The 16,825-nt window shown below is 43.6% G+C and overlaps 1 protein-coding gene across 1 annotated transcript in view; it reads right to left on the bottom strand.

The window, feature by feature from the left end:
* Window positions 1-11,773, bottom strand: part of PDK3 (pyruvate dehydrogenase kinase 3) — a 67,516-nt gene extending 55,743 nt beyond the window's left edge. The window contains exon 1 of the mRNA XM_080794726.1: window positions 11,464-11,773. Coding sequence (XP_080650852.1) covers window positions 11,464-11,569 — 106 coding nt within the window. The 5' untranslated portion in view covers window positions 11,570-11,773. The remainder of the gene's footprint in view (window positions 1-11,463) is intronic.
* Between the last annotated feature and the right edge of the window lie 5,052 nt (window positions 11,774-16,825).

Below are 16,825 nucleotides of genomic sequence, written 5' to 3'. Positions count from 1 at the left end.
CTTGCCTGCCCTGAACCTCAGTTTCCCCATTTGTAACACACACACGACTGGTGTGAGAAGTCTACGATACTGTATTTTATACCAGTGTTGGTAAGTACTCTGAAAATGCTAGCTGAATCTACTCGTTGTTTTTCAGTTTCCAAAGAGTCCATTTTCATTTCCTCCTTGAACAGCTTTACTGAAGTCAAGCCAAGGTTACAGAAGCAGGAATAGGAGTATGTAGGCCTGAGAGGTCATGGCAGAGAATCTGGGGAAAAGGCTAACCAAAGAAGTGGTCTTCCTCTATACAAAAGGCAGTTTCTAGAGATAAGGACACTCACTGTGATGAAGTAGCTGAAGGGATGATCAGAAAGAAAGTGCTCACTTGAGCTCATTACCTGACCAGTACAGGAGGAACACAATGCTGAATACCATTTTGCTTTCTATTTAACATGGGAAGCAGAGGAATTAAGCAAATTTATACATGGAATTTCTGCTACCAAGTTTAAGGAAACACTGTACTCCACTAGAACAGAGCCAAGGAAAGGTTCAGATAAAACCTGGAGTATGTTCTGGTCTGTGAAAACCTAACTATTTGTTGGGAAATGATAGGTATGTTACCAATCTCAAAGGACCCTACTGTTTTCTGGCCAAGGAGACACTGGGGAATATTTAACTTTCTGCTCCAGGAAAATGTTAGAGATACTTAGTAATTTATTCCCAACAGTGAAACTATTATATACTGACCTCCATGCCCTAGTGAGAAAGCAAGCTCGACTGGTACAACTCGAATGATCCAGTGGAATCACATACCAAGTCTCAGAATGAAAATAAAATCACGACAGCTTGCGTGATGCTTCAGGAAATAATCTACAATTTGGTTAGAACCCCAACTATCAATGAGAGGGAGTATAAATTTAGACCTTTGTAAATGTAATAGTTTGCTGTGATTTTTGTGCCATTCATTATGGCAGAAAGTATCATCTCTGCGAAGATGAGACACTGACCAGGACTAGGTTTCTCCTTGAGGGATATGAAGGATACCACCAGGGGTCTCCACCAAACCCAGCTCTGTCCCCAGGGGAAGTATGGAGGTAAACTGACTGGCCCACCCCCACAGAAGTGAAATGGGCTAGCTGAATGCTTCCAGGTTAGTTTCTATTAATGCCAGGCAAGCCACCCACAGTCCCCTTAGCACACTTTCCTGTAAGTTCACTAATTTACCAAGAATAGGTGGGCAAGAACAGCTAGAATTTCTAAAAATTTATGGTAATAAATAAGAAACTACTGTCACCAGATTTCAAGACAAATTATAAGGCAAAAGTTAACATATATTTAGTGAAAATCACTAAAGTTGTCTCACTGACTAGAATCCGCAAATAGAAACTACTCTGTGAACTTAGCATGTGATAAAACAGAAACAACAAAGAAAGATTTGAGGTCTTAATAACTGTTGCTATGCAACTAGACAACAGAACAGAGCAAAAGTGAGTTAGCTACGAGAGTCCCATCAGAAAGGGCAAGGAATTCCAGAGGGGTTTAGGAACAATTTGCAAAATGCTACAGGTGCTAAATCTGACCATGATAAAAGCACTGCAAATGATCAAGTACATAAAAACTCAGATTGTGCTCTAAATAAGAAGGAAACCAACATTCAGCATGAACATACATAAATAAATGGGCAAAAGCTCCAAGGCTATCACAAAAAAATGGATGGAAGAATTAGTGGTGATATTCTTTCCAAATGTCTTTAATTGTATACTTGGATAATTCTTTTACCAAAAAAGAGAACACAGTTGCAAACAATATTTTACACAGCACAACAGGTTACTATGCCAAAGAGATACAGGGAATTCATGCAAATGATTAAAACTCCAGATTCCAGTTAGTAATTGGTCAAGGACACTTTACACACAAAATGCATAGCATAAACCCACACAGGAAAAAAGGGAAAATATTTAGCTTCTTTGTTACCCACTATACAATCAAAATCATGAAACCTCACTGTGTCAGGGCTGTGGAGACACCAGCACACTTCATGAACTTTGCCCTCCACCTGGTAATTCCACTCAGGGGCACATACCCTATAGGGAAGCCACCAATTACCTGAAAAAGGCTTACCTAACTCCAAGTTATGCTCCAGACAGCCAAGATTCACTCTCACTAGCAAATGGGAGAAACAGATCTTCAAGCCACAGATAGTATGTAATAAACAGGCATGTTTCAACAAAAGTTTCTTTACAAAAACAGGTGTCACCAAAACCCAGAGCAAGCAACACAGAGTGGATACCTAATGTAAACTATGGACTCTGGGTAATGATGCTGAGCCAGTGCTGGCTCATGGACTGTTAACAAGTGCCCCACACTGGTGCAGGATGCTGGTGGTGAGGAAGGCTGTATTTGGGCAGGGGCTGTCTGTGGGAGCTAGCTCCCTGTACTTCCTGCTCAATTTTGTGGTGAACCTAGAAATATTCAAAATAAAGTCTACTAATTAAAAAACAGAACAAAACAGGGGGCTGGCTCTTGGGCTACAGAGTTGGACAACCTATCTTCCACTATGGTATTCCTAAAACAAAAGTATGTGCCCAACTCCGACTTCAGTTTATCATGGAAGTCAAGTGCTTAAATGCCCATGTGACAGAAAGGAAAAGGAAAAGCAAAAGCAGTGATATTTTCTGATTCCATCCAGTAATAAATCCAAGGTTTCTCAAATCGTGCCAAGAGCCTAGCGAATTTCCTAAGCTCAGGTGGGAGGACATCACCCATCGGGAGGTCAGCAAGTGTGGCCAAGTCTCCCCTTCAAGACTACAGACTCCCACACAAAACTGCAAGATAGGCAAGCCAGAGCCACAGCTGAAGTGCCCCAAGCCTGATGAACCAGATTACGTTGAAATCCAACCCTATCTGATCATGAAGGCCCCAAAGGGCCAATTCTGACTTTAAGCTTAAGTACTGATCAAGATGCATTTAGTCAAGTTAGACATCTTTACCCTAACTGAAATCGCTCTCTTGCCCTTTAATTCTCAATAGTAGGCTTCTGTCTCCCAACAGGTTAGTCTAATTCTTGGCAACTCCTCCCAGTAGAAAAACCCTCCTGCTTAGAGAAATGGTGTATCGTGTAAATATCTGCTAAGGTACAAAGTAAACATACTCGGGAACAAAATGCAATTGTTTTTCCTCTTTCCCAACATGATAATTCAAAAAAAAATCTTTTCATCTCCTCTGGAAACAGAATCACTCTTCTCCCCAGTGGTAATCAGGCTTGGCGGAGAAAAATGACCTTAAAAACCAAGACTTTTCGAAGAGCAGTCATTTGAAACCAAAGTCAACTTTTCAGTGGGTATTTCTATCTTAAAATACTTTCTAAAGGAAAATAGAAGGCGGCTGGGCCCTTAAACCTCAAGAACAGTAAAAATAAGGAAACTGTTGCCTTCTGATGGCTAAAGAGCTCCTGGGTTCACAAGGAGTGTGACGGTGGTAGAAATCTTTTCTGTGAAAAAAGGGCAGAGTTGTCAGACAACCTGCCTTCTGGTGGTTTAATCTGGGAGATGCTATATTTAAATGCGTGGACATTATGGAAATTTAAACTTATATAACAACTAAGGTGTGTAGCGTTTAATAACCTTTACAGGGAGCCAGGAATCACCCGTCACAGAGCGCCCACTCTGCAGACAGCAAACAGCTGAAGCAGCTGGGAGAGGTTCCAAAGCAGGGGCGAGCGCTGCCCTCTGGGAAGAGACAGTTTTGAATAAAATAAGATAAAGGGAGGGCGGGCGTAAACCCCTTTGAAACCAGTGCAGCTGTGCAAAAGACAAGAGCAAAGGAACTGGGAAACAGAACAAATGGGAAGTAAGTGTGCAGGGAGGGAATCAAAGTGATGAGAGAAGGAATCAAAAGTGGCCAGAGTGAGACTGAAAGATCAAGAGCAGCTCCAAATGAAAATGTGAATCATTTCCTATCAAGTCATTCAAGATTCAGCAGGTTCTGACCTTAATTTACATCTCAACAGTCCAAGTTCTCCTTCCCTTATACCAAGAGAAGTTTTCATTCGACAACTACTTAATGGAAAGACAGAACTCAGATTTTTGCAAATATAACAAGGAGCTACCATTTCTTTTCCATTAACAACACAAACAATGACAATTTTATTTGCTCACCCATTCATGGTTGATAATTGACTCTGTCTCTGGTCTATTGTTGGTAGTTTGACACACAAAAACAAATAGCTGAGGAAAGTCCTTGTCATTTCTTTAGGATTTCTTCCCTGTGTATTCATTTCCTTTCAAAACAATCCTGTGTTTTGGATTTGAGGAAGCCCATACACTTGAGCAGGATAAAGAGAAATAATCTGAGAAGAAATAAACTAAGAAATTTCAAGATAGAGCTTTTTACTTGTTTCTGTTTGCGCTGGTAGGATAGTTCCCTTGAGACAAAGTTTATGAAGAGCCACCATTAGCATGAACTGCCCTTTAAAGAACAAAAATTAGTACAAAAATCCTGAGAGTGACTGGTTCACAAGGAAAAGACCATAAAAGTTATATTGAAAAATGAAGTAAATGTTTATTCTGAACATGGAAATGTGATCCTTCTCTTACTCCTAGTAAGGAATTTATATATACTATCTGAAGCCTCGGTCCAATAGAAAAATAATGTGGGGGACGCCTGGGTGGCTCAGGGGGTTAAAGCCTCTGCCTTCGGCTCAGGTCCTGATCCCAGGGTCCTGGGATCGAGTCCCGCATCGGGCTCTCTGCTCAAGAGGGAGCCTGCTTCCCCCCCTCTCTCTGCCTGCCTCTCTGCCTACTTGTGATCTCTCCCTCTGTCAAATAAATAAATAAAATCTTTAAAAAAAAAAGAAAAATAATGTGGGACACATGTAATTTGAAACTGCCTAGCAGCCACATTAACTCAAGAAGAAACAGGTGAAAGTTTTGACATTTCATTGAATCTAACATATCCAAAATATTATCATGTCTACAAGGAATCAACATAGATTTCTCATATTAAGTCCTTGAAAGCCACTGTGCACAACTCAATTCAAAACCTAAATTTCTATCAGAAGTTAACTGACCTATAATTAGATTTCATCAAATTTACAGTTAAGGGAGAGTCACATATCCAAACTGCTCTAAACACAGAAGTTTGCCAATCAATTGAATCAGGTATCAGCTTTACATTTAAATCTAAATCAGTTCAGTTTCTCAGTCACACTAGCCACATTTCAAGGGCTAAAGAGGGTCAAGCGGCTAGTGGTGACCTTGCTGGACAAAGAAGGCCTAAGATAATCACAGGAACCAAAAATTCAAACCTAACTGTTAAAAAAAATAATAAAACAAAGCAAATGAGATATGGAATACAGTAGAAAAATAAAGGCATTAAAAACAGAAAGCAAGAGAGGGGCACCTGGGTGGCTCAGTGGATTAAGCCTCTGCCTTCAGCTCAGGTTGATCTCAGAGTCCTGGGATTGAGCCCCTTGTTGGGCTCTCTGCTTGGCAGGGAGCCTGCTTCCCCCCACTCTCTCTCTGCCTGCCTCTATGCCTACTTGTGATCTCTCTCTGTCAAATAAATAAATAAAAATCTTTTAAAAAAATAAAAGCAAGAGAAAATTATAGATGTTTATCACTATAGATGACAGATCTTTCATATCAACAAATACATGTATTGGTTAAACTTAGCCACACAAAAGAGAAAGTTTGATTCACAAAGCAAAACCCAACTTTACACTACATTTCAAGATGATAATTAAGGCAAAGTAATTCAGAAAGACTGAGGGGAAAAAAAAACACAAAATAAAACAGCAATGCTCCACCAGAAAATCTAAACAAGAGGAAAATAAAGATGTAGATCTCAATGTCAAATAAGGTTGAATCCAGGCTAAAAAGCAATAATCCAGCAAGAGGGCAGCACTCTCAATCGCTAAAGGGTACATCTCACAATGAGGACATGACAATTAAGAATGTTTCAGCAGCCGACAGGTATGAAGGAAATACTGTCAGAGAGATACAGAGAAAGAGAATCCTATTAGGAGACCTGAACTTCTCTCAGGTCATGATGGGTCAAGTAGATTTAAAAAAAAAAGTAAAGGTACAGGAAACAAATAGCATAATTAATATGGTGTATCTGATATATCAAATTCTGTAACCTGAGACGAAAACATCATCTTTTTGCTGCCCAAGGAACAGTCAAAGGAAATGACCATATATTGGGCCACAAAGTAAACATCTGCAAAATAAAGAAATAATCATCCAGATAACATTCTGGGACCACAGTGCAACAAAACTAGACAAAGAAAATTAAAAGGCAGGATGTGCCTGCCCTGAAAATTTAAAAACTCCAACAACTCCTGGTTCACAGAAGAACTGAAGTCTGAACATGCAGAAGAGCTGGGAGGAGCTGGGAGGAGAGAGGACCAGACACGGACAGGTCAGCGGCGAAAGCCGTGAGGAGGAACTGTAGCCCTACATACTCAAAGAGCACAAGAGAAAAGAAACCAAGTGTCCAACTCAGAAGGAAAAGAATAACAAACGTGAGGAGATTGGGGAGGTCAGAGGGAATTAACAAAGTCAAAGTGGACACTGATGAACTAGAAAACAAAACTCATAAAACGAATAAAGGAATCCAATCATAAACTACCATATAATTCTAATCGAGAAAGGGGAGGAGAGAACGAATATAAAAAAGAAGAAAAGCCACAGAGAAAATTAAGAGATTACGATCTCCGCTCTGCAAGTTGACTTAGAACCTCAATGACTAGGATAATTTTCTAAAGAAATATAACAAAATATACTCCAGAAGAAACAGAAAATCTATACAGCTCAATACCACAGAATACAGAAAGTTGTCAAACAGCAACAGTCCCCAAACACACTAGGTTTCAAAGGTACAGGGGGAGTCTACCAAATCTTTTTTGGTAAAGACTTTATTATTTATTTATTTAAAATTTTTAAGGGGGAGGAGAGGGAGGGAGAAAATCTTAAGCAGGTTCCATGCCCAGGGCCACAGCCTGAGGTGGGGATCGATCTCAGGACCCTGGGACCGTGACTTGAGCCAAAAGCAAGAATCCGACTGTCAACCAACTGAGCCACCCAGGCACCCCACTACCAAACCTTTAAAGAACAGAGTATTTGAAAGATAAATTGGTGGTAATATAGAAAAAAAGAAGTCTTCTGAAACAAGCAATGGCACCTGACAAGAAAATCTGAGAGACTGCACATACACACGAGATCTACAGATGAACAGCACGTGGATATCCAGACAATGAGCCCAAGCGTTCAACACCCGTTTCTTGCTAGTTCTTTAAGGGTCAAAAGTTTCCATGATAAAAAACCAAAATAGAAAATCATTTACTCAAGGAAAAAAAATTCTAACTAGATAACACTTTTTACTTATCAGAAGTTTGCCGACGATTTGGTAAAAGCACAGGAAAACAGGCACTCTCGGAAACTTCTAGGGAGAGGATAAACAGGCAGCCTCTAGGGAAAGCAATCTGACAACGTTTATGAAAGTTTCAAATGCACACACCTCTGGGGTAGTAATCCCACGTTCAGGAATATGTCCTGTATATACAGTCATACAGACACAGAATGAGGCACGTATGGGACAATTTATGCTAACGCTGGTTGCCACAGCGAAGACAAGAAACAACCTACTAGCCATAAAGAGGGAGTTGGCTAATGAGTTATAGAACAGTCATATAAACAAACTCTCAGAAGCCCTAAACAAGGAAAAGGAAGTACTGTAGATAAAGATATAGAAATCTCCCTAAGGTATAAATTTTAAAAAAGCAAGGTATGGACAGAACAATAACAAGCTGCCATTTATACAAAAAAAATGGGGAGGCTAGTGGACAAAAGTAGGAAGGTGACATTTCCATGTCCTTTGGCACTTTTTGAATTTGAAACCATGTAACTCCCACCTCAAACCAAAAAGAAAATCTCATTAAAAAAAAAAAAAACAAACCCACCCTTTAGAATGAACTCCTAATCCAGGAAGAACACCTGCTACTTCTGCTACACTTGCTAACTGGGTGGAAGGCCTTACTTCAAGCAAAGATCGAGTTCAAGAAACTCTTATTATTTTATTTTTTTTAAGATTTTATTTATTTATTTGACAGAGAGAGATCACAAGTAGGCAGAGAGGCAGGCAGAGAGAGGAGGAAGCAGGCTCCCTGCTGAGCAGAGAGCCCAATGTGGGACTCGATCCCAGGACCCTGGGACCATGACCCGAGCCAAGGCAGAGGCTTAACCCACTGAGCCACCCAGGTGCCCCAAAACTCTTATTATTTTAAAGGGCACAGTAAAATATGGCAAACATAGGAAAGGGCAACAGTACTCAGGAGCAGAAGATCATCTAATTAGTGGTTTTCAATGCTGGTTATGCTTAAGAACAACCTGGGAATCTTCTAAAAATACCAGTGCCCTGCACCCCACCCCCAGACCATCTACATAAGTTTGGGGGATGGGGCCCAGGCATGAAAACCACGGATCTAAATGCTTTACAGCAGTGGTCTTCCACAAAGCCTGGTTTTGCTCCCCCAGAGGACATGGGGCTGTCTGGGGACACTGGGTTGTCCCAGCTGGTGCCGTCTCATAGGTACTGGCATCTAGTGGGTAGAGGCCGGTGATGCTGCCTTAGTAAACCTCCAACGGTGCTCAGGACACACCCCCAACCACGACCTGTCCCCAAATGTCAAGAGTGTTGAGAATGAGAAACCCTTCTTTAAAATAAAATCACTGCTTCTGAAGTAACAACCAGTTTCCACCTTCACTTAAACAGAAAGATAATCTCCTTATTTTACTAGTGTGGATAGATTAGTAGAATAAAGCTATTTCAGTGGCCATAGAAACTACAATTTATTTGTTAACATTCTTATAAAGAATACTGAGACACCGAATTCCATGTACATGCTTTCTTTGGTCCCTGTCCAAAATATGGTCAATCAAAAATTTATGTCCTGTTTGTAAGACAGTGAGGGAGAAAATCTGAAAGGTCACCAAGTGGCAGCCTAGAGGTCAATATGGTCCACAGGTCCACTTTGTTTGAGCCTCAGGTCTTTTCAAATATACTGAATTGTTGCCGCTCACCTGCCCCTTCTGGAGCCAGCACATACCTTCCGCAGTCTGCCACGGTCCACACCTGGCTGGCTTCACGTGGTCATCTGCTGCTGCCCAGCTGGTCCTTTAAGCATTTGAGGTGGCCTTCATCTGCCATTTTCAACAACCATGAAGGGGCACAATGCCTCTCACCTTAAAAATATCCCCACATCCAGTCTAAATTCTCAAACTCCTACACTGCCTGCCACAAAAGAACTATCAAGAGCTAGAAGAACTAAAAGAAAGGTAGAAGTGGAGACGTGTGACAACACTCTTCTTCCAGTTGTTGTCATTAAACATAGGCTGCCCGCCACCTGTCTCTGGATATTACAAACTAGGCTTGTAGTTTCTAGCAAATTCCACTACAATTATATATAGCTCTTCTGTGTGCTTCCTTATAAGGGAAAAAACTTCAATTATTAGGCTTCTTCCATTATCCTAGATTAGTATATCCCTCCACCTCTCCCAAAATAGGTCAGAAGTCTTTTATGGGAAATACCTATCAGGAGATTTGGTAATTTTTTTTTCAGAAGCTCATCCCTCTTCCTTTGAAACTACAATCACACAGTTCAGGAGTCGTGTTTTAGAGATTACCTGATACAATCTACACGTTTTTTTAATGAGGAAAATGAACCCCAGTGAGGTTCACTCAGCCAAGGCCACACTCTTGAGTTAGTGGCAGAGCAAAAATTAGAACACTTATTTCTAGATACCGGTCCCATGGGTTTTCCATGATAACACTATCTCCCACTGTGGTTTTCCTACTCAAGTAACATTCTTGCCAAGACACCTATTAACATGGGTAGATACTAGCTTGCTATAGACCTAAATCAACTGAAATTTCGCCAAGCTAGCAGAGCTATCACGTCAATTTTGAGGATGGAAGAAATTAGGAATTTCTGGATTCCTTTCGCTCCTTTTACTGTGAATTAACCTAACTTGGTTAGGTCATGAAGCTGATACCTTCAGAGTCTTCTCTAAACCATAAATTGGAGGTGGAAAACATGCTATTTACAGCAACGGTGACATTTTCTTTCTAAACCCTGAAGTCAGGAGCTGATTCAAACCTCTAAAATGTCAAAAGAGGCCAGGGATGGTTAACTACTGAAAAGCTTCCAGGAGTGAAGTTTCAGATGCAAAGATCAACATCTCATCAAATTCTGACTTTCCTCATCACTCCCTGGCAAAGCGGGTTCTTAAAATTTAATTTGGTCTCCACTGTAACCTAGTCCTCTCTTCCTATCCCCACTTTGTCAGTATAGGCAACATCACATTTTGCATCTCTGATCTTCCTGGATTGTCCTACCTCCTCTGCACTTTTAGTTTTTATTCCCAGCGGATACCGTCCCTTTACATTTACATAAAATTCATTACAGGGACTCCCATTATGTTCCCTTGAGAGCTTAGAACATCTCTGCTGCTCCATTCGATTCCCCTTCAAGGATGCTCAACTCCAGTCGGATACCTGGGTGCGCACTTGGCTTTCACTGTCAGGTGGTTCACAACCAGCTCCCTCACCTTCAGCAACTCTAAGTATTCGCTCGGTGGCTGAAAAGGCGCCGCTCTGGGGAAACAGGATCCCGCGAGCAGAAGGTGGTGGAATCTATTTCCATGTCAGCTAGGCCTCTCCGGGAAGGGGAGGGCCGAGTCTTCTGCGCTCCCACCTCAATCCGGGTCAGCTGCCCATCAGCCCACTGGACCGGGTAGAAGGTGGTGGGACACAAAAGGGGAGGCGCGACTAAAGGTGCTGGCCCCGAGACCGGGGATGTATGAGACCCTACTCTGACGCTAGGAGCCCACGCGTCCTCTCCTCCCCAGCATCTAAGGCGTTTGCAGTCCAGGCCTCTAACGGCTTTAACATTACACGAAAAGGACAACAGTTCGAGTCCTTCCGCTCCAGGCACACGGGGGCACCTTAGGGCAAAAAAGGAACAAAATGCCACTGCGTAATTTATTCGACCTCAAGGTGTTTCTAAACAGCTCTTACCCAACAACAACAACAACAACAACAAAATAATCTACAAATAAAAACATTAAAAAGCTACACCCACATTCCGCTACTAAGTTTTAAGAACGGTGAGGTCTGTGTCAAGTAGATTTGAAGCTACCGAAGCAGGTCTGGGGAGTCCCGCCCGGATGAGGGTCCTCGGACGCGGTTTCCGTGTTTCCAGGTAAAGCCCTGGCCGGTGTGCGGGTGCCAGGCCCTGCCCCCTCCGCTCCCCGAAATTCGAGTCCCCGGGAGAGTCCCCGGGCATCCTGGAGCCCCGCCTGCGGTTCCCACGGACTTTGCCCCGAGCTACGGAGACCCGCGGCGGCGGCCCCGGAAGGCAGCGCCCCCGCGTCCCGGGGCTGTGGGGACCGTACCGACCGCGGGGGCCCGCGGCCCCGCACTCACCGAAGTCTAGGAACTGCTTGATGGAGAGTGGCGATGGCGAGAAACGCGAGTAGCGTTCGATCTGCTTGGGCACCGGCTGCTTCAGCAGCCACCGGAAAAGCCGCATCCTCGCCGAGGCCGCGCACAGACCAGCCGAGACGCTCAGGCAGCCGCACGAGCCGTTGCAGCCGAGCCACGCGGATCCCGCACGTCAGCCGAGCTCGCAACCCGGTCTCCGCCTCGGCCTTGGCGCCGCGGGTGCAGCCGCCGCAGCAGCAGCAGCAGCTCCCGGGCCGCGGCCGGCCGCCCGCGGCTTCCCCAGGCCCCGCCTACGGGGGGCGGAGCCGGCCGCCGCACGTACGCGGCGCACGGAGGGCGCGGGGGATACGGGGGGCGCGCGGCCGCACGCGCCGGCCGCTGATTCGCCGCCGCCGCCCTCGCTTTCTTTTGCTTGAGTTCGCCCAGATGCCGGCGCCTCCCTCCTTAGCTCCTGGGCCTGAGCCCCTCCCGGCAACTGCAGCAGCCCTGCGTACCACTGCCCTCGGCTAAGTCCTTCTCGGCGCAAAGGTAGCGAAGGTGCCGTCGGACCGCGAGGAGGTCCGAAGTGCACGCCCGGAATCCAGCCCTACGCCTTGTTTAAGGCGCCGCTCAACGGGAGGCACCTCTTCCGGGAGGCCTTCCCTGGATGGGCTGGCTAGGGCCCTTCAGGATCTCATTACATCTTGATACTTTGGTTTTCACGTCCCTTTTACCACTTAACTGTAGTGGCCGTTTCATGCGTGCCACCACACGACCACCTTGGCCAGAATTACATGTGGTTATGTTTCACGCCTGCCTCCCACCCGCTGGACAGGCTTAATTGTCACGTCACTGTTGACTCTGTTACATGGCCCACGGAACCGCCTCCACCCTCACCTCCACCTCCACCTCCCCACCCTTAAGCCCTCACCCTTTTGAACACCTTTGGGCAGGAATGTTAGGTCACTCACTCTGTTTCGCAGCCTTCCGCTCCTCGTTCCCAACAACCCTCCCCCACCATCTTCCCACCTGAGGCCACCATCTTTGGACAAGATTAAGTCATTGCCTCTGTTTCATGCCACCACAACCACCGTTGGACAGTATCAATTCTAACATCACTGACACTGGGTTTCGGGCCCCCCACTCCCATACTCCCTCTCACACCAACTGGCTGTTTGATACCACCAGTACCACTGGAAAGGATCAAATTAAAGGTCATTGGCATTATCTTTCATACCCCCCTCACTCACCACCACCACCACCACCACCATAGGACAGCTCCCTGACTCTTTTAATGCGTCACCAACCTCCAGCACCACAACATTTGGATAGGAGTCTATGCTTGCACCAGGTGTTGAGTATTTTTTCTCTTGGTACCAGTGACCTTGAACTCAGGGCTCAGTATATGAAATCATGTTTCCTAATGGGGGTGGATGAAGTACTGCTGACTTCAACCATTTTCACCAAAACTTGCTTTATTTTTGGCAACATATAAACATCAAGTAAAAGGAAAAGTGGAATGTTGTCTAAGGAAAGGTAAAAATGTAACTGGAGACCACTCTTGTGATCTGATTAGGCTAGTTTTCTCACTGAATAAAATTATCAGTGTGTAGCTACTGAACTTTTGTGCCTTCATTGGGTATTTGTGCACCTAATTCCTTGCTTACTAGTTGTATCTTTATTCTGAATTTAAAAAAAAAATACATACACTCAAATGCATCCAGTGGTGTGCCTACACTTCTAGATTTTCAAATATATCTTGGTCATCGTGGTGGTGGTATGATACATACATTACCACGTCCTCTCCATTCAAACCAAAACCTAAAAGAGATGTACTGACAACCTCTTCAGCTGGGTATTTTGCCAGCAGAGCTAAGCAATCCTGTTAGCGCGGATGAGCAGACAAAAAGAAGACCTGTAGCCTGTGATTCTTCCAGTGACTTTTCCAAGTGCAACTCGGATGTTAGAGTGTACTTGGTGACAGTGGTGGTAGTCAGTAAAAAGGAAGGTTCCCCCAACCTAAGCTGCTGGTCTGTCTGAGCCAGCACATCACTTGTTTCATTCCTTTCTCTGCCAGTGAACACAATCTGTGTATTCTATTGATTTGATCACTTCACCTGTCATGTGATTAGTTCTACTGATGCTTCTCCAAAAGGCGGCAAAGTCCTAGAAGTGGGACACAATATGAGAGAGTCTGGTGTGATGTAAACTGCACTGGCCCAGGGCTCAAAAGGCCCAGTCCTAAGCTTTGTTCTATCATGAACTGGCTGTGTGGCCTTAGACAAGTCACTTAGCCTTTTTCTGTCCCAGTTACTTCTTATGTCGGATGGAGATACCCGATCGCTCTCCCTGGCATCTGTGACAATCAAATGAAATCAATCCCATCTAATATAAACTTAAAATATTGTTCTACCTCTTTCATACAGCAATACATATTTTTAAGCTAATAGTCTCATGCAAACTGGCAAAATCCAGAGTTAAACCAGTGAGTTGATTTCAGTACTGCTTATAGCTATAAGAGAAGGATCTTGAAAGAAATCGATCTTGATGAACTTTTTTCAAATCCTTGCACACACCAAAGTTTCCCCAGGCCCGCTCCCAGTGACTCTCAAAGCAAGATCCCTGGACCACCAGCAGGAACATCAACCTGGGAACTTGCTAGAAATACAAACTCCTGGATTCCACCCCAGACCTGCTGGATGAAAACCTGTGGGGGTGGGGCCTGGCCATCTGTGGTTTAACAAGCTTTGAGGGTTTTAAAGACCTGGCCACAAATTCTTTGATATTCCTTCCTCCAAGAGATGGAGTTTAATTCTTCTTCCTTTGAGCGTGGGCTTGATTCACTTCCAACAGAGGATGACCAGAAGTGGTAAGATCTCACTTCAAAGATTAGGTTATAAAACAACTTCACTCTTACAAATACCTGACCAGTACTCCTCAAACTATCAAGGTCATTAAAAACAAGGAACATCTGAGAAACCATGACAATCAAGAGGAGTCTAAGGAGGCGTGACAACGTGCTATCCTGGATGGGATTCCGGAACAGACAAAAGGACACTAAATAAAAACTACAGAATTCTTTTTTTTTTAAGATTTTATTTATTTATGTGACACACAGGGAGAGTATAAGCAGGGGGAGCGGTGGGCAGAGGCAGAGGGAGAGGGAAAAGCAGGCTTCCCGCTGAGCAGGGAGCCCGACGTGGGGTTCGATCCTGGGACCCCAGATTCATGACCTGAACCAAAGGCAGCTGACTTAACCGACTGAGCCACCAAGGCACCCCAAAACTACAGAATTGTTAATAAAAGATAAACTTTGGACCAAATGTGTTTAATAATAATATATCAATGTTTGTTCACAAATTTAATGAATCCACCGTATGAGGCAAGATATTAATAGTAGGGGAAATGGAGCATAGGGCATATGGGAACATTGTGTACTATCTTCTCAATTTTGCTGTAAATCTGAAACTGTTGAAAAAAAAAGCCAATTATACCATACAGTATTACCTATGGTCATCATGTTCTACATTATTATCCCCAGAACTTATTTTAACTTATAAGTAGGATTTCTGAAAGTTGTTAAGAGTTGTTAAAAGTTTTTATTGAAAGGGGGAAGAATTGTAACTATGTGAGTTGATGGGTGTGAACTAAATATATTGTGGTAATCATCTGGCAATATATACATATACCAAATCATTATGTTGTACACCTTAAACTTATACGATGTTATATGTCAATTATATCTCAATAAAACAGGGGAGAAAGCAGTACCTTTTGGTTACAAGATGTAAAATGTAAAATTCAAAGATAATATATAAGATATTAAATAAAAATACTTTATAACCCTAGGATAACTCCTGAACATTTAAAGAACATGTATTATTAAAAAAATAATAATGGGAACATAAAAAAAAACCTCCCCTCTTGGGGTTTTTCTCTCTCTTCTTTCTTCCCTGCTGCAAGGCAGCCCTGTGGAGGCCCAGGGGAGTGAGCCTGAAAGCAGATTCCTCCTCAGGTACCTGGACTGTAACCTTGTGAAAGGCTCTGAGCCACTACCAGTCAGCTGGACTTCTGACCCACAGAAACTCCCATGGTTTGGTATAATAAATGTTCATTGTTTCCAGCTATTCTGTTTTTGGATACTTTGTCATGCAGTAGTAGTGACTCCTCCGCATGCTTCAAGGGTGACTCTGACTCACATTCAAGTGTGAGAACTGCCGTCCTACCCTATGCACTCTCACCCAGCTCCCTGGTCCAGAAGATCTCCGCAGCCACATCACTTTGAAAACAAGGGAGGCCTTCCCTGACCAGGAAGGCAATTTTTTCCCCTTGCTATATACTGTTTCTTGATTCTCTGAACTTCTCGCTGTAACACTCAAAACTGTTCAAATTTCGTAAAGATCTCTCTTCCGCCCTAGACACAATACCTGTGATGGCTGAGCCCAAGTCTAGCCTCTCTGCTGCTCCGCTACTGTGTCCGGCATCAGTACCACTCACTAGGTCCACAACAGATATTCTTTATATAAAAGAAAACCAGGAATAGGAACAATAAAACTACCCCAAATCACGTTCCTTCCTGTCAGCTCCCAGTGAGGAACAAAGGCAAGGGTAGTATTCTGAGTAATTCAGGCAATAATGGGCATTTTATTGAATCATAATTTGATAAAGCCAAAAGTCCAAGTGAAGTGGAATAGATGAAGGGAAAAAATAACCCCTGATTGTCTCATCAATCACCAGCAGGTGGGTCTTGTTAGAAAACACCTCCACCGGCATTTGACTTGGCTATGAAGTCCTGGTCTCCTCGTGTTTCCCTCCGCCTTACTTTACTTCAACTGACATATTTCAGAAGCGCCCACCATGTGCTCTGGAAAAGGACCAATGTTTGTCTATTCACGTAAATCGGATGGAGGAATCATATCCTCATTTTACAGGTGAGTAAACTAAGACGGAGACAGGTTAAAATAATTTTAAGATAACACAGCTTGTACAGGGCAGCCCAAATTTGAATCCAGGTCTCCTGACTCTCAATTCTATGTTCCTTGATACCAGCCTGCATTTTATTTATTTTTTTAAAAGATTTTATTTATTTATTTGACAGACAGAGATCACAAGTAGGCAGAGAGGCAGACAGAGAGAGAGGAGGAAGCAGGCTCCCCGCTGAGCAGAGAGCCCGATGTGGGTCTCGATCCCAAGACCCTGGGATCATGACCTGAGCCGAAGGCAGAGGCTTCAACCCACTGAGCCACCCAGGTGCCACCCCAGTCTGCATTTTAAAAATAGACTTTATTTTTAATTTTTTAAAATATTTATTTTAGAGAGAGAGTGCACACTTGCATGAGTGGGGGGAGGGGCAGAAGGAAAGGGA

This window comes from Martes martes, assembly GCF_963455335.1.
Source record: "Martes martes genome assembly, chromosome: X".
Taxonomy (NCBI): Eukaryota; Metazoa; Chordata; class Mammalia; order Carnivora; family Mustelidae; genus Martes; species Martes martes.
The sequence above is the reverse complement of the archived record's forward strand: the minus strand, read 5'-3'. Positions and strand labels throughout refer to the sequence as shown.